Source organism: Polypterus senegalus, chromosome 2 (genome assembly GCF_016835505.1).
Source record: "Polypterus senegalus isolate Bchr_013 chromosome 2, ASM1683550v1, whole genome shotgun sequence".
In the NCBI taxonomy this organism is placed as follows: Eukaryota; Metazoa; Chordata; class Cladistia; order Polypteriformes; family Polypteridae; genus Polypterus; species Polypterus senegalus.
This window is the reverse complement of record NC_053155.1, coordinates 30356090-30374859: the sequence shown is the minus strand read 5'-3', so window position 1 is coordinate 30374859 and position 18770 is coordinate 30356090. Positions and strand designations below refer to the sequence as shown.

The following is an 18770-nucleotide window of genomic DNA, read 5'->3' as shown; positions in this document are numbered from 1 at the left end:
GTTTTTCTTGACTATCTATCTCTGCTCTTAACCCCTTCCGAAATAATACTGTTGTGCTAGGACATGATGAATGTTTAATAGAGTCTTCCGTTAAAGTGCACAACATTAATACTGTAATAAGCAATCTCAATGCACGAAAAACCTAGGAAATACGGCATAAACTCCAATAATCTAATTAAAATTACTATTTTAGAGGAACAATGTATTAAAACTATAAAAACAGATCACAGATTAAACAAAAAATACACACAGAGCGGCGCTAATAAAAATAATTTAGTTCCTATTCCAAATATCAATAACGGACATAGTACTCATCTCTGCACCTCCAAAACATTAAATATGGCACTATTAAATGTTAGAGCTTTAACCAACAAAACGTTTTTATCAACGATCTTATTAGTGATAAAAATAGATCTTATTGCACTAAATGAAACATGGCTTAATTCAGATGCGCGTGGCTGTTTTAATCGAATCTGCCTCCGGATTACAGTTTTACTCGTGCAGACCGCCAGGGAAAAGGGGGGCAGTTGGCAAACATTTACTCGAGCCATTAAAATGTAAAGATGTCAGTTTTGGTAAGTTCAAGTCCTTTGAGTATCTCGCCGTTGTTATTCATGGAGATTCTCAAGTTCTAGTATTATCCGTGTATAGACCTCCAAAATATAACGCGTCTTTTTTGAGGAATTCTCTGACTTAATGTCAATTTTAATTACTAACTATGACACACTCCTAATAGTTGGCGACTTTAATTTTCATATAGATAATCAGTGTGATCTAAAAGTAAAAGAATTTATGAACCTCCTGGATTCTTTTGATTTGAGACAACTCATAAATCAGCCTACACATAAAGCAGGTCATACATTAGACTTAGTGATTACTAAAGGACTGAAAGTTGATATAAAACAGATCATTGATATTGGTCTATCAGACCATTTTCTTCTACTTTTTAATATAGAAATAATGATAAAAACACTCATGAGAAGCATATTGTTAAAAACTGCTTCTTTGACTCAGCAGCAGCTTTAAAACTTACAAACATTTTAAGCAATCAGTCCGTTTATAGTGCCAGCTATAATAGCGAGGATAATGTAAATAGTAAGGTGGAAAGATTTAATACTAAAGTGAGAGCTGCTGTTGACATAGTTGCACCTGAAAAGACAGTGAAAAAATCTTCTAGCATTGTTATACCATGGAAGACCCAAAGAGTGTCTGATTTAAAGAGAACATGCCGTAGAGCTGAGCGTAAATGGAGGAAGACTAAACTTACTATCCACCACGAAATATTAAAAGTCAAAATAACAGAATACAATAACACTGTCCGTCTTGAGAGCTGCTATTTCTCTAAGATTATAAATAACAATGCTAGTAATCCCAGAGTCTTATTTTCTACAATTGATCACCTACTAAACCCAGGTAGCTCAAAGGAATGCCTCCTAAGTGCTTCCAGTGAAACCTGTGAGGCTATCGCTGTATTTTCAATCAAAAAATTAATGATATTAGAAATAACATAGTATATCTCCCCAACACTAAGGATCCTCCTAAACCCCAGCATCCTGTTATAAACAAATTAAACTCTTTCACTAGGATAGATTTACCTGATTTACAAAAATAATATCTCAATTAAAACCTCCACCTGCGTCCTTGACCCAATACCAACAAGGTTTTTCAAAAAGTATCAGGCGTGCTAATTGATAATGTTCTGACATAGTAAATTGTCATTAGATACTGGGGTCTTCCCAGACTGTCTTAAGACTGCTGTAGTTAAACCCCTACTTAAGAAACATAATCTTGACCCTCGCTCTTGAAAATTTTAGACCCATCTCTAACCTGCCTTTCTTAAGTAAAGTTCTAGAGAAGGCAGTCATTATGCAGTTAAATGACCACCTAAATAAACATGCTATTCTTGATAAATTTCAGTCATAGAACAAATCACAGCACAGAAACTGCACTTGTTAAAGTAGTAAATGACTTTGCGTGAATGCAGACAGAGGCCATTTATCTGTTCTCATCCTCTTAGATCTGAGTGCTGCATTTGACACCATTGATCACAATATTCTTAGAAATCGCCTTAGTCAATGGGTGGGCCTCTCTGGCAGGGTCTTAAATTGGTTTGAATCCTACCTGACAGGGAGAAAATTTTTGTTAGTTGTGGGAATTACAACTCGAAGACACATGATATCCAATATGGTGTTCCACAAGGCTCTATCCTGGGTCCACTGCTCTTCTCAATCTACATGCTTCCGTTAGGTCAGATTATCTCAGGGCACAACGTGAGCTACCACAGCTATGCTGATGACACACAGCTGTACTTATCAATAGCACCTGATGACCCGATTCTATTGATTCACTAACACAATGTCTGACTTGTATCTCAGAATGGATGAATAGTAATTTTCTCAAGTTAAATAAAGAGAAACTGAAATCTTAGTGATTGGCAATAATGGATACAATGAGGCTATTAGAAATAAACTGGATACATTAGGATTAAAAGTCAAGACGGAGGTAAAAAGCTTAGGGGTAATTGTTGACTGTAATCTGAATTTTAAATCACATATTAATCAGATCATTAGGACAGCATTTTTTCACTTAAGAAACATAAGTAAAGTTAGACCTCATATCACTGAAAGATGCTGAGAAATTAGTTCACGTTTGTTTTCAGTCGACTAGATTACTGTAACGCACTCCTCTCAGGACTACCCAAAAAAGACATAAATCTTTTGCAACGAGTGCAGAATGCAGCTGCTAGAATCCTAACTAGGAAAAGAAAATCAGAACACATTTCTCCAGTTTAATGTCACTACACTGGTTACCTGTGTCATTCAGGATTGACTTTAAAATTCTGCTTATGGTTTATAAAGCCTTAAATAATCTCGCCCCATCTTATATATCAGAATGTCTGACACCTTATATTCCAAATCGTAACCTCAGATCCTCAAATGAGTGTCTCCTTAGAATTCCAAGAACAAAACTTAAAAGAAGTGGTGTGGCGGCCTTCTGCTGTTATGCACCTAAAATCTGGAATAGCCTGCCAATAGGAATTCGCCAGGCTGATACAGTAGAGCACTTTAAAACACTGCTGAAAACACATTACTTTAACATGGCCTTTTATAACTTCATTTTAACTTAATTTAACTTAATCCTGATACTCTGTATGTTCAATTCATCATAATAACTATTCATGGTGGCTCTAAAATCGTACTGACCCTACTCTCTTTCTGTTTCTTTTTCCGGTTTCTTTGTGGTGGTGGCCTGCGCCACCTCCACCTACTCAAAGCTTCATGATGCTCCAACAATGATGGATGGATTAAAAGGCAGAAGTCTACGTGACCATCATCATCATCAAGTCCTTCCGTGAAAACCCTAAATCCAAAGAGGACTGTTTCATTTATGTTAGGTAGAATGCCCAGAGGGCACTGGGCGGTCTCATGGTCTGGAATCCCTACAGATTTTATTTTTTCTCCAGCCGTCTGGATTTTTTTTGTTTTTTCTGTCCCCCCTGGCCATTGAACCTTACTTCTATTCTGTGTTAATTAATGTTGACTTATTTTGTTTTCTTAATTTGTCTTTTATTTTTCTATTCTTTATTATGTAAAGCACTTTGAGCTACTGTTTGTATGAAAATGTGCTATATAAATAAATGTTGTTGTTGTGAGCTAGTGCGCAAGGTCAAGAGGTTCTGGCTAGATATAGTCGGGCTCACCTCAGCGCACAGCTTGGACTCTGGAAAATCTCCTTAAAAGGGGCTGGACTCTCTATCACTCTGGAGTAGCCCCCGGTGTGAGGCGCAGAGCGGGTGTGGGCATACTTATTGCCCCCCGACTTGGAGCCTGTTCATTGGGGTTTACCCTGGTGGATGAGAGGGTAGCCTCCATCCACCTTCAGGTGGGGGGTGGGGGCGGGGCCTAACTGTTGTTTGTATGCGCCAAACAGCAATTTGGAGTACCCACCATTTTTGGAATCCCTGGAGGGGATGCTAGATTGCATACTTTCTGGGGATTCCCTCGTTCTGCTGGGAGACTTCAATGCTCACGTGGGCAAAGACAGTGAGACCTAGAAGGGCGTGATTGTGAGGAATGCCCCACGCCCCCCGATCTGAACCCGAGCGGTGTTTTGTTATTGGACTTCTGTGCTCGTCACGGATTGCCCATAACGAACACCATGTTCAAGCATAGGGGTGTTCATATGTGCACTTGGCAACAGGACACCCATGCCTCAGTTTGTTGATCGACTTTGTGGTTGTGTCGTCGGACCTGTTGCCACATGTCTTGGACACTCAGGTGAAGAGTGGGGCAGAGCTGTCAACTGGTCACCACCGGTGGTGAGTAGGCTTCAATGATGGTGGAGGATGCCGGTCAGGCCTGGTAGGCCCAAACGTGTTGTGAGGGTCTGCTGGGAACATCTGGCAGAGTCCCCTGTCCAGAGTAGCTTTAAATCCCATCTCCAGCAGAATGTCGACCGAGGGAGGTGGGGGACATCGAGTCCGAATGGGCCATGTTCCGTGCCTCTGTTTTTGAGGTGTCATACCGGAGCTGTTGCCGTTAGGTGGTTGGTGCCTGTCGTGGCGGCAATCCCCAAACCCGTTGGTGGACACCAGCAGTGAGGGATGCAATAAAGTTGAAGAAGGAGTCCTATAGGAACCTTTTTTCCTGTGGGACTGGAGGCAGCTGATAGGTACTGACAGGTCAAGCGGAATGCAGCTTCGGTGGTTGCTGAGGCAAAAATTTGGGCATGGGAAGAGTTTGGGGAGGCCATGGAGAACGACTTTCGGACAGCTTCAAGGAGATTCTGTTCAACCATCCTGTGTCTCAGGAGGGGGAAGCAGTGCAGTGTCAACACTGTATATGTTGGCGATGGTGCACTGCTGATCTTGACTCAGGACGTTGTGGGTCGGTGGGAGGAGTACTTCGAAGACCTCCTCAATCCCGTTAACATGCCTTCCAATGAGGAAGCAGAGCCTGGGGACTCGGAGGTGGACTCCGCCATCTCTGGGACTGAGGTCACTGAGGTGGTCAAAAAACTCCTTGGTGGCAGGGCCCCGGGGGTGGATGAGATATGCCCGGAGTTCCTCAAAATTCTGGATGTTGTAGGACTGTATTGGTTGACAAACCTCTGCAATATCGCATGAACATCAGGGACAGTGCCTCTGGATTGGCAGATTGGGGTGGTGGTCCCCCTCTTTAAGAAGGGGGATTGGAGGGTGTGTTCCAATTACAGAGGGATCACACTCCTCAGCCTCCCTGGAAAAGTCTATTCGGGGGTCATGTAGGGGAGGGTCCATCAGATAGTCGAATCTCGGATTCAGGAGGAACAGTGTGGTTTTCGTCTTGTGGGATGAACCGTGGACCAGCTCTACGTCCTTAGTAGGGTCCAGGAGGGTGCATGGGAATTTGCCCAACCAGTCTACATGTGTTTTGTGGAGTTGGAAAAGGAGTTTGACCATGTCGCTCGGGGAATCTTGTGAGGGGTACTCCGAGAGTATGGGGTACCGGACCCCCTGATAAGGGCTGTTCGGTCCCTGTACAACCGGTGTCAGAGGTTGGTCCGCATTGCTGGCAGTAAGATGAGCCTGTTTCCAGTGAGAGTTGGACTCCACCAGGGCTGCCCTTTGTCACCGATTCTGTTCATAACGTTTATGGACAGAATTTCTAGGTGCAGCCAGGGTGTTGAGAGGGTCCGGTTTGGTGGACTCAGGATTGGGTCACTGCTTTTTGCAGATGATGTCCTGTTTGCTTCATCAGGCCGTGATCTTCAGCTCTCTCTAAATTGGTTCGAAGCTGAGTGTGAAGCGGCTGGGATGGGAATCAGCACCTCCAAAAATGAGACCATGGTCCTCATCCAGAAAAAGGTGGAGTGCCCTCTCAGGGTTGGGGGCGAGATCCTGCCCCAAGTGTAGGAGTTCAAGTATTTCAGGGTCTTGTTCACGAGTGAGGAAAGAATAGAGCGTGAGATCAACAGGTGGATCAGTGGGGCGTCTGCAGTGATGCGGGCTCTGCATCGGTCTGTCATGGTGAAAAAGGAGCTGAGTCATAAGGCAAAGCTCTCAGTTTACCAGTCGATCTACGTTCCCACCTTCACCTATGGTCATGAGCTATGGGTAGTGACCGAAATTATGAGATTGCAAATACAAGCGGCTGAAATGAGTTTCCTCCGCAGGGTGCCTGGGCTTTCCCTTAAAGATAGGGTGAGAAGCTCAGTCATCCGGGAGGGGCTCAGAGTACAGCCACTGCTCCTCCACATCGAGAGGAGTCATATGAGGTGGCTCGGGCGTCTGATCAGGATGCCTCCCTGGTGAGGTGTTCCGGGCACGTCTAACCGGCCCTGGGGAAGACCCTTGAAACTCTGTAGGGACTATGTCTACAGGCTGGCCTGGGAACGCCTTGGAATTCTCCTGAAAGAACTAGAAGAAGTGGCCGGGGAGAGGGAAGTCTGGGACTCTCTGAAGCTGCTGCCCCCACGACCCAATCTCGGATAAGCGGAAGAGGATGGATGGATGGATGGATTTCAGAAAGCATTTGATAAGGTGCCACATGAGAGGTTGGGCATCAAACTAAAATAAGTGGGAGTTCAGGGTGATGTTTGTAGATGGGTGCAGAATTTGCTCAGACACAGGAAGCAGAGGGTGATGGTGCGAGAAACCTCATCAGAACTGGCTGATGTTAAGAGTGGTGTCCAGCAGGGTCAGTGCTAGGGCCGCTGCTGTTTTTAATATGTATAAATGATTTAGATAGGAATATAAGTTACAAGCTGGTTAAGTTTGATGATGATACCAAGATAGGTGGATTGGCAGATAATTTGGAATCCGTTATATCATTACAGAAGGACTTGGATACCATACAGGCGTTGTGAAAGGAAGTACACACATAGGAAGTTAAACTGTTAGCTTTAAATACACAATAGGAGGTCTAAAAATCGAGAGTACAACTTAGGAGGAGGATTTAGGAGTTGTAGTGGACTCTATGCTGTCAACTTCCTGGGTGCAGTTTTGGTTTCCAGGCTACAAAAAAGTGGTAAAGTCTAGAGCAGAGCGACTAGGCTGATTCCAGGACTACGGGGGTTGAATTATGAGGAAAGATTAAAAGAGCTGAGCCTTTACAGTTTAAGCAAAAGAAGATTAAGAGGAGACATGAGTGAAGTGTTTAAAATTCTGAAGGGAATTAGTCCAGTGGATTGAGACTGTGACTTTTAAATAAGTTTATCAAGAACACCAGGACACAGTTGGAAACCTGTTAAGGGCAAATTTGGCATGAACATTAATAACTTTTTCTTTACACAAAGAACCACAGACACTTGGAATAAGAGACCAAGTAGTGTGGTAGACAGTAAGACTTTAGGGACTTTCAAAACTCAACTTGATGGTTCTTTGGAAGAATTAAGTGGATAGGACTGGCGAACTTTGTTGGGTTGAATGGCCTGTTCTTGTCTAGTGTGGATGGTGGTGGTGAACGCTGGTGTGACTGCTCCCGCAGCCTCCCCCCCCCCCTTTTTAGAGGTTAAATTCTTTTAAAATACTTTTTATTTAACTTCTTTTAAGCATTTTTTGAACAATTCATAACATTTTTTGTGGACTTTCTGTGAACTCTTCAAGTAAGCTTTAAACTTTTTGATCAAATTGAACTCGATTTGAAATCTTATCGGATTGCTGGGTGCAGTTAACAACTTCTAACGATGGCAGGATCAGTGCAAGGAACCTGGATATGCAAGGCTCTTACCTGTCTTGTGCTAGCCCTTTGCCTCCTGTCGACGATGATTCAGTTGGTTTTGGGCCTGTATCAATATTCGGCGGCGGATCTTCTTCGACTCCGACCAAGGTTGACTAGATCTGTTATGGACGTCCTGTTAACCTTCCCGGACATCTTTTTTCAGCCACGACACAGATATATCCACAGAGGCTCCCGCCGGAATTTTCAACAGGATACTCGAGCTAAAATAACCTCTTACTGGTCCACTTCTCGTCCACCACTGAGGCCATCTGGCAGAGCCTCGGACTCGAGTGTGTTAGCCAGCCTAGCTACGGTGGCTAGCGCTCCTGCTCATCTCAGCGAGGATACCATCAGCTTTGCTCATCTTAACATCCGTTCCCTTACAGGAAAGACTCATCTCATTCAGGATCTTCTTACGGATCATAACATTGACATCCTTTCTCTAAATGAGACGTGGCAGCAACCCCAGGACTTTACTTTGCTCAATGAAGCAACACCTCCTGGGTTTGTTTACATGATGCAACCTCGTAACTCTGGTCGTGGAGGAGGCCTCGCGATACTCTACTGCGAGACAATGCGAGTTACACCGCTGACAGTTTCTTCCTATGGTTCATTTGAGTCTCCTGTTTGTCAACTACCTGGCTCTATTCCCATCATTGTTGCAACTATTTACCCTTCCCCTAAATTCAACAAAGAGTTTCTGAATGACTTTTCTGCTTTTATAGCTTATTTGTCCTCGTTATCTTCAAACATAATAATAATGGGTGATTTTAACATTCATTTGGATAACAGTAAGTCCTTGGCGACCAGAGATTTTATTTCTTGCCTTGATAACTTTGACTTTCAGCAGTTTATGGAAACCCCGACACATTTCAAAGGACATATTTTGGATTTGATTTGCTGTACTGGACTCACTCCGAATGATTGTACTGCGGAAGAATTTCCCTCTTCAGATCATTTTCTTTTTACATTTAATATGACTCTTACTGTCTACACCATCAAACCTCAACGTGTAATAACTTTTAGGAATCTTAAAAATATCAACATGGACAATTTTCAATTAGATATTGATGCATTTGTGGAATCATTACAAACTATTTCTCCGTCAGATTTAGTTAACTTTTATAACGAAGGACATCTTGACATTTTGAATTTGGTAGCCCCACTCAAAACCCAATCAGTTTCATTTACACATACTGCCCCATGGTTTACACCAACTTTGCACATTTTAAAATCTAAAGGTCGGCAGTTAGAACGGCTGTACAAGAAGACAGGTCTTAATGTTCATAAAGAAATGTATTTCAGCCATATGCATCACTATAGGGACAGCATACGGCATGCTAAAGCTGCCTGTTTTCCCTAATTTCTTCCAACAAGGGGAACTCTGGAAAACTTTTTTCCCTGCGCAGATCGCTAACAAGTCCTCCAGACTCTCTTTCCTTGCACTGCCTTTCTAATGAATTCTGTAACACCATAATGACATTCTTTACTGATAAAATCCAGGCAATACATTATAATTTAGGCTCTGCTGCTATTGACTCCACCATTGATGATTTTCCTCCTCCTACTCATTCATTTTATATGTTTGAGCTTCCATCCACCTCAGAAATCATGGATCTCATCAATAGCTCTAAGCCTTCGACCTGTCACCTGGATCCAATTCCCACTGTTCTGGTTAAAGCCTGCCTTTCCTCGCTAGCTCCTCTTGTTGTTTCAATTATTCACTCGTCACTTTCCACCAGAATTGTTCACCAGTCTATGAAAACTGCAGTGATTCACCCCTTACTGAAAAAACCTGGGGTTGACCCTATTGACTTTAATAATTTTCGACCAATTTCTAATCTTCCTTTTATTTCAAAGGTTCTTGAAAAAACTGTGGCTTCCCAAATACATCAGCATTTATCTGCTAACAGTTTATACGAACCATTCCAGTCAGGCTTTCGACATTTTTACAGCACTGAGACGGCACTAATTAAGATCACTAATGATCTTTTAGTGGCTGCTGACTCAGGCCTAATCACAATCCTTGTTCTTCTTGACCTCAGTGCTGCATTCGACACTGTCTGTCATTCCACCTTACTAAACAGGTTATCTGGACTAGGTATTTCTCACATTCCGTTAACCTGGTTTAAGTCATATCTTACAGACAGAACTCAATTCATTCAGCTGGACACATGTACCTCTACTCATACTCCCGTAGTATCTGGGGTTCCTCACGGTTCTGTCCTTGGCCCCTTGCTGTTTATCATTTATCTGCTTCCTTTGGGTGTCATTTTTCGTAAATGGAAGATAAACTTTCATTGTTACGCAGATGATACCCAGTTATATATCTCAACTTCACCATCTGCATTGCTTCCACCATCCTCACTTACTGATTGCCTTGCTGAGATCAAGTCTTGGTTTTCTTCTAACTTCTTGCAGTTGGACTCTAATAAAACTGAGGTGCTTCTTATGGGCACGAAATCTGCAATTGCGAAGGCATCAAAGATCTCAGTATTAATAGACAACACATCTGTTACCTGTACAGATCAGATAAAAAGCCTTGGTGTAATTCTGGATAGCACGTTGTCTTTTCAGTCTCACATTAGTTCTGTTACCAGAGCACCTTCTTCCACCTGCGTAACATTAATTGCCTGCGTCCATCTTTGTCAAATCACTCTACTGCTATTTTAGTCAACAGTTTGGTCACCTCCCGCCTGGACTATTGCAACTCACTTCTCTTTGGTCTGCCCCAAAAGTTACTACATAAACTTCAACTTGTTCAGAACTCGGCTGCTCGTATAATTACTAAAACACCCTATTCTGATCACATTACACCTGTTATTCAGCAGCTTCATTGGCTGCCAATAAAGTTTAGGGTCAACTATAAAATTTTAGTCCTTACATATAAGGCTACTCATAATCTTGCCCCTACATATCTCTCACAGCTCCTACAAGTCACTAAACCCTCTCGCATGCTCAGATCCTCTTCTTCCATCAACTTAAATAATCCACCAGCACGTCTTGTCACGATGGGATATCGAGCATTTAGCAGATCGGCACCCTCCTTATGGAACTCATTACCTGCCTACCTTAGGAGCATGACTACCCTTCACCAATTTCTGGTTAATCTTTAAACTCATCTGTTCAAAATTGCTTATTCACTGTAATTGTTACCGGTGTTGTTTTATTTGGATTTAAAATTTTTAAGTTATTGAATGTTTAATTTTTATCTGATTGTACAGTGACCTTGAGTTTTTTGAAAGGCGCTTCAAATAAAATGTATTATTATTATTATTATTAGACTGTTCTAATATTCTAATATTCTAATATTCTAATATTCTATCTATCTATCTATCTATCTATCTATCTATCTATCTATCTATCTATCTATCTATCTATCTATCTAATCAGAAAAGCACAGCGTGAGAGTATGAATGAGTGTGGCCTGAGACTGAGGGGCATATCATTCATGGCTGCTTCCAAAACCATAACCTTGAAGGCTAGATTTAAAAAAAAGTTTAGTTGGTGGATAAATTAACATAACAATCGAAAGACAATTTCTGCTCCATTCTCTAACTTCATGTGCCGGTTGCGTGCAGATGGCTCTTCTTCTTAACACTGATGTCAAGATACCAATCTTTAATTTACCATGGCAGAGCGCCCATTGGCGCACCTTTACAAACAAAAGCTATGCTAGAGGTAAAAGTTCAGATCAATCATTCGTTAATATTCTGCCGCTTGAGAGGATGAAAAAATGAAAGGAATATTGTAAAGAATTTATTCAAATCCTGACCTGTTCCATTAAGACTGGCATCTATTCTGGTTTTTACCATCCTGTCCTGCAACATGAAGCAATTGTCTATCTGCTAATTTTCTCCACATAGTGTAATACATTATTTGCACTTTTTTCTACTTTTCTGTACTAAAAGTGGGATGAAGAAAATATCTTTTACACTATTTATATCTAAGCAAAGCTGAACTCTTAACAGAAAGTGGTCAATCCTAGAGGGACTGCACAAACTGAAAAAGCGTGAGATGTTTGTTGAGAAGGTTGTTACATAAAATACTAAATGAATTAAAAGGATGGCATTGAAGGGCAGGGTCCTGGGATCAAAAACTAGCCTGCTTATTGTCTCTTGATGTGAATTTTTCTCCGAGTAGTCTAGTTTAAGGTGGCGCAGTGGTCAATGCTTCTGCTACTTCATAAATACATTTTCAAGAGTTTGAATCCCGGGCCTGGTTGCTGTCTGTGTGGAATCTACATGTTCTCTTTGTGTTTGTATGGGCTTTCTTCTGGGTACTCCAGTTTTCCTCTGAAAATTGTAAAGGTGTGCAGGTCAGATTAGGGATTCCCAAGTTCTGTCCTGGACGCCCACAGTTGCCCTTCAGCCCAATTCATTACTTAGAAATACATTTTTCTGCTGTAGAAACCTATCACCCTGTAGCACTGCTGCCAACTGTACCGTATCTTTTTTCCTCCAGAGTGCCAAGGACACACCCATTGAGGGCAACCGATCCTTGCCCACAGCACTCATGGAAACCCCACTCCTTTTGGTCAAGCCTCATAAATACCGATGTCCCTGGAAGGAGATGTATCAGTTTAGAAACAGACCCCTGCATGACGGACATCTCTGATACTGATCAGCTCAACAGAGCACTAAAGACAGCAAAGCTGAGTAAGCTACCCAGGCAATTTGATTGCCGGTTTTCTGTTATTGTGCCACCGAGTGCCTGTTTTAGTTCTGTTTTTTGTACTTTGACATTAAACAAGTTGGCAGCGTAGGTCCCCCAATTTTTTATATGAAATCCTCCACTCATTTATCCTTTGACGCAACGTTTTATTTTTTTTTTTTCATTTTTGTGAACAGACTAGTTGTGATTCCAGGCCCTTGTTTTCTTCTTTCAGTCTTAAACAGTTGCAATCTCTGTTTTAAGTTGATCTTTACTTTCTTGACCAATTGATTATTAACCATGGGGTACAAATACCCAAGGAGTCAGCAGCCCACCATTTCACTTGGTCTCATGAACATGGATATGTGTTCATCATGATGTGTCCATTTCAATAAAATATGGTTGATTCAGAAAGTATCTAGAACTCCTCACTTTGTACACTCTTTACTGTGTTGTATATAGTAAATTCGTCATTAGATACAGGAGTCTTCCCAAACTGTCTTAAGACTGCTGTAGTTAAACCCCTACTTAAGAAACATAATCTTGACCCCTCGGCTTTTGAAAATTTTAGACCCATCTCTAACCTGCGTTTCTTAAGTAAAATTCTAGAGAAGGCAGTCATTATGCAGTTAAATGACCACCTCAATAAACCTGCTATTCTTGATAAATTTCAGTCAAGTTTTAGAAAAAATCACAACACAGAAACTGCACTCGTTAAAGTAGTAAATGACTTGCAGGTAAATGCAGACAGAGGCCATTTATCTGTTCTCATCCTCTTAGATCTGAGTGCTGCATTTGACACCATTGATCATAATATTCTTAGAAATCACCTTAGTCAATGGGTGGGCCTCTCTGGCAGTGTCTTAAATTGGTTTGAATCCTACCTGACAGGGAGAAAATTCTTTTTTAGTTGTGGTAATTACATCTCAAAGACACATGATATCCGATATGGTGTTCCACAAGGCTCTATCCTGGGTCTGCTGCTCTTCTCAATCTACATGCTTCCGTTAGGTCAGATTATCTCAGCGCACAATGTGAGCTACCACAGCTATGCTGATGACACACAGCTGTACTTATCAATAGCACCTGATGACCCCGACTCTCTTGATTCACTAACACAATGTCTGACTTGTATCTCAGAAAGGATGAATAGTAACTTTCTCAAGCTAAATAAAAAGAAAACTGAAATCCTAGTGATTAGCAATAACGGATATAATGAGGCTATTAGGAATAACCTGGATACATTAGGATTAAAAGTCAAGATGGAGGTAAAAAGCTTAGGCGTAATTGTTGACTGTAATCTGAATTTTAAATCACATATTAATCAGATCACTAGGACAGCATTTTTTCACTTAAGAAACATAGCAAAAGTTAGACCTCTTATATCACTGAAAGATGCTGAGAAATTAGTTTTCAGTCGACTAGATTACTGTAACGCACTCCTCTCAGGAATACCCAAAAAAGACATAAATCGACTGCAACGAGTGCGGAATGCAGCTGCTAGAATCCTAACTGGGAAAAGAAAATCCGAACACATTTCTCCAGTTTTGATGTCACTACACTGGTTACCTGTGTCATTCAGAATTGACTTTAAAATTCTGCTTATGGTTTATAAAGCCTTAAATAATCTCGCCCCATCTTATATATCGGAATGCCTGGCGCGTTATATTCCAAATCTTTACCTCAGATCTTCAAATGAGTGTCTCCTTAGAATTCCAAGAGCAAAACTTAAAAGAAGTGGTGAGGCGGCCTTCTGCTGTTATGCACCTAAAATCTGGAATAGCCTACCAATAGGAATTCAACAGGCTAATACAGTAGAGCACTTTAAAACACTGCTGAAAACACATTACTTTAACATGGCCTTCTCATAACCTCACTGTAATTTAATCCTGATACTCTATATATCCAGTTCATTATAATAACTATTTATGGTGGCTCTAAAATATGTACTAACCCCTACTCTCTCTTCTGTTTCTTTTTCCGGTGTCTTTTTGGTGGTGGCGCATCTACTCAAAGCACTGTGATGTTTCAACAGTGATGGATTAAAAGCCAGAAGTCTGCATGACCATCAACATCAAGTGACTCCGTGAGAACCCTAACTACAAAGAGGACTGTTTCATTTACGTTAGGTAGAATGCCCAGAGGGGACTGGGTGGTCTCGTGGTCTGAACCCCTGCAGATTTTATTTTTTTCTCCAGCCGTCTGGAGTATTTTTTTGTTTTTTCTGTCCACCCTGGCCATCAGACCTTACTCTTATTCTGTGTTAACTAATGTTGTCTTATTTTAATTTCTTATTTTGTCTTTTATTTTTCTTCATTATGTAAAGCACTTTGAGCTACTTTTTTGTATGAAAATGTGCTATATAAAAATGTTGTTGTTGTTGTAGATTTAACTTTAAATTGATGCATTTGACATTTTTGGTCACCAGTGTACACTCAATAAACCATAATGACAAAGTGAAAACATCTATTCAGAAAGGTTAATAAATTCATTAAAAATCATAAACTGAAATCTTTTCTACGTAGACATTTTCAGACCCTTTCCTCTGGCCTTTCAAATTATGGTCAGGTGCCTCCTGTTGACTTTAGTTCTCCTTGAGATGTCTCTACAACTTCATTGGAGCCCACCTGTGGCAGGGCTTTTGCATTTTTTTATCTCCTTTTTTTCTTCTAGTATAGACAATATTCCAGAAGTCTTGCAGCTGTAAGTACTTGAAACCCTAGTGCAATAGTGAACTTCAAAAGAAGTTTACCAGAGTTTCTTTGATTGACTTCTACAGACTGTACATTACTTAGGATTTGCTTACAAAAACAACAGCAACATTTATTTCTACACTGCAAAAAATGCATATGCAAAAACTAGACAAAAAAACTTTAAATGAGTGTTGTTTTGCTTTTATTTATCAAAAAAATCTGCCAATGGGGTGAGCAAAATTTACTTGACAAGATTTCTCAAAACATGCTAAATAATTGTAAATACAAGTTTTCTGACAAGTCAATAATTCTTACAATAAGAAAAAAAAGATTTAACGTCATGATATAAGTACTTTTCACTTGCTTAGATTTCGTTTTTTGCAGTGTATAGCACATTTTCATACAAATAATGTAGCTCAAAGTGCTTTACATGATAAAGAAAAGAGAAATAAAAGACAAAGTAAGAATTAGAGTAAGACAACACTAATTAACATAGAATAAGTGTAAGGTCCGATGGCCAGGGAGGACAAAAAAAACAAAAAAACTCCAGACAACTGGAGAGATAAAATAAAATCTGCAGGCGTTCTGAGGCCATGAGACCACCCAGCCCCCTCTGGGCATTCTGCGTAACATAAATGAATTGTTAAACAAACAAACAAATAAATAAATAAATAATGGATTTTGTGCAGATATTTCAATATGAACATAAAGATAGATAGATAGATAGATAGATAGATAGATAGATAGATAGATAGATAGATAGATAGATAGATACTTTATTAATCCCAAGGGGAAATTCACATAATCCAGCAGCAGTATACTGATACAAAGAAACAATATTACATTAAATAGTAATAAAAATGAAAAAATAAAAAAAGCAGACAATAACTGAGTAATGTTAGCATTTACTCCCCTGGATGGAATTGAAGAGTCGCACAGTGTAGGGGAGGAACGATCTCCTCAGTCTGTCAGTGGAGCAGGACAGTGACAAAAGTCTGTCACTGAAGCTACTCCTCTGCCTGGAGATGACACTGTTCAGTGCATGCAGTGCATTATTCATGATTGACAGGAGTTTGCTTAGTGCCCGTCGCTCTGCCACAGATGTTAAACTGTCCAACTTTACTCCTACAATAGAGCCTGCCTTCTTAACAAGTTTGTCCAGGCGTGAGGCGTCTTTCATCTTTATGCTGCCACCCCAGCACACCACCGCGTAGAAGAGGGCACTCGCCACAACCGTCTGATAGAACATCTGCAGCATCTTATTGCAGATGTTAAAGGATGCCAACCTTCTCAGAAAGTATAGTCGGCTCTGACCTTTCTTACATAGAGCATCAGTATTGGCAGTCCAGTCCAATTTGTCATCCAGCTGCACTCCCAGATATTTAAAGGTCTGCACCCTCTGCACACAGTCACCTCTGATGATCACAGGTGTTAAGATGTAAGTGGTTTGAGTCGCACCATTTAACAAAGTCTTTGATTAGCTTCCTGTACTCCTCCTCCTGCCTACTCCTGATGCAGCCCACAATAGCAGTGTCATCAGCGAACTTTTGCACGTGGCAGGACTCTGAGTCATATTGGAAGTCTGATGTATATAGATTGAACAGGACCGGAGAAAGTACAGTCCCCTGCGGTGCTCCTGTATTGCTGAACACAATGTCAGACCTGCAGTTCCCAAGACGCACATATTGAGGTCTGTCTGTAAGATAGTCCATAATCCATGCCACCAGGTGTGAGTCTACTCCCATCTCAGTCAGCTTGTCTCTAAGGAGCAGAGGTTGGATGGTGCTGAAGGCGCTAGAGAAGTCCAAAAACATAATTCTTACAGCACCACTGCCTCTGTCCAGGTGGGACAGGGATCGGTGTAGCATATAGATGATGGCATCCGCTGCTCCCACCTTCTCCTGGTATGCGAACTGCAGAGGGTCGAGGGTGTGGCGGACCTGTGACCTGTGGTGAAGCAGCAGCTGCTCCATGGTCTTCCTCAGATGTGACGTCAGAGCAACAGGCCGGAAGTCATTCAGCTCACTAGGACATGATACCTTTGGGACAGTGCTATGGAATAAGTTAGGAGGAATTACTGAATTGCCTGATTGCAGTAGGCATGAAAAAAAAACCCAGAGCCACTTCTTAGTACACTGTGGAGGAATGAGTCTCTGGCTAAAAGTGCTCCAAGATTGCGTCTCATGCAGGGGATAAAGGGAGGATCCAATTTTGCCACAATCTTCTTTCAAACATTAGCTTCAAGTGTGTACAGAGTTTGCCTTGTGATGGTGCAGTCTTTCTTGAAAGGTTTGTTCAGGTATTATGCTTCTTTTGAAGTCAAGTTGCTTTCCCAGGAGACTGCAGCATAGAACACCACACTGGCTACTATGGACTGGTAGAACATTTCCAGCTGTTTGCTGCACACTTCAAAAGACCTGAATCTCCTTAGCATGTGGAGTCTGCTCTGACCCTTCTTATACAGCACAACTGTGTTGTCAGACCAGTCCAGATAATGGTTCATGTGAACCCCTCATTTCCACGTCCTCAACCTGGATGTTGACTTATCTCAGATATTCTTTGGCATGCCTGAGGTGCACCACCAGCTCTTTTGTGTTGGTAATACTTAGTTGCAGGTTGTTGCCCCAGTACTACAAAACAAACTCCTCCTCAACCTTCCTGTATTCTGACTCTTCTCCATTATTAATTCAGTCTATGATGGAGGAGTCATCTGAAAATTCAGGCATTGTACTTCTTTTGAGCTTTTGCTTCCCCAGGGGACTGCAGCATAGAACAACACACTGACTACTGTGGACTGTGATACATTTCCAGGAGCTTGCTGCACACATCAAAAAATCCTCAGGAAGTCCAGTCTGCTCAAGCCTTTCTTGTACAGTGCCACTGTATGGTGACTCTCTTCAGAGGCTCTTTGACACGCTACAAGTCCACCACCAGCTCTTTTTTCTTGCTGATGTTGAGTTGCAGGTTGTTGTCACTGCACCAAAAGGCAAAGCCCTCCCCAACCTTCCTGTACTGTGATTCATCTCCAATATTAATGCAGTCTATGATGGAAGAGTCATCTGAAACCTTCTGTAGGTGGCAAATACTGGCATTGTATGGTGACAAAACAAGAAGGGAGACAGGAGAGTTCCTTGAGGTGTGTCACAAAGTGGACGCTTGGTGGCACTGTTGCTCACCGTTTCCCCAACAGATAGTATGCAAGACACAGGATGAAATCACTAAGACATAATTTAATTTCTTCTCTTTTCTGTGTTGTGCCCAAAGCACCACCACCACCATCACAATAAACAATAAACCAATAATAAATAATACAATTCTCCTCCACAACTCCCAGCAAGCTCTGTCACACTCCTTCCCAACTCTGGCTCCTTTGCTGGGTTTCCCATAGTCCTTTATATAGTTTGTGTCCCGGAAGTGCTTCTCCTCTTCTGTTCACGTAATTTGATAACACTTCCAGGTCAGATTGAGAATTACATTTTTCTTCAGCCCGGTAGTACTTCTGTCCTTCCGTCCCCATGACTTGGGAGTGCTTCCGGGCTATATGGAAAGTATAAAGCCTTGTGTCTCCTGGCAGCATCCCCTGGCAACAGCCATGGTACCCAGCAGGGCTGAGTAGCCGAACTACAAAGTCCATGATGCCCTGCAGGAATCCGGGGCACCGCTACGCTGCAGGGAACTCGGCATCTCGCATCTTGGGGAAGGCAGTGTCCCTGAATAGGGACCT

The 18770-nt window shown here is 41.6% G+C and overlaps 1 protein-coding gene across 1 annotated transcript; it reads left to right on the top strand.

Annotated features, from left to right (window-relative positions):
• The first annotated feature begins 7645 nt into the window (after nt 1–7645).
• LOC120522835 lies at nt 7646–9066 on the top strand. The gene has a single exon (XM_039743525.1). It carries the CDS (start codon nt 7666–7668, stop codon nt 9061–9063), a length of 1398 nt encoding a protein of 465 aa, XP_039599459.1. The 5' UTR covers nt 7646–7665; the 3' UTR covers nt 9064–9066.
• The last annotated feature ends 9704 nt before the right edge of the window (nt 9067–18770 follow it).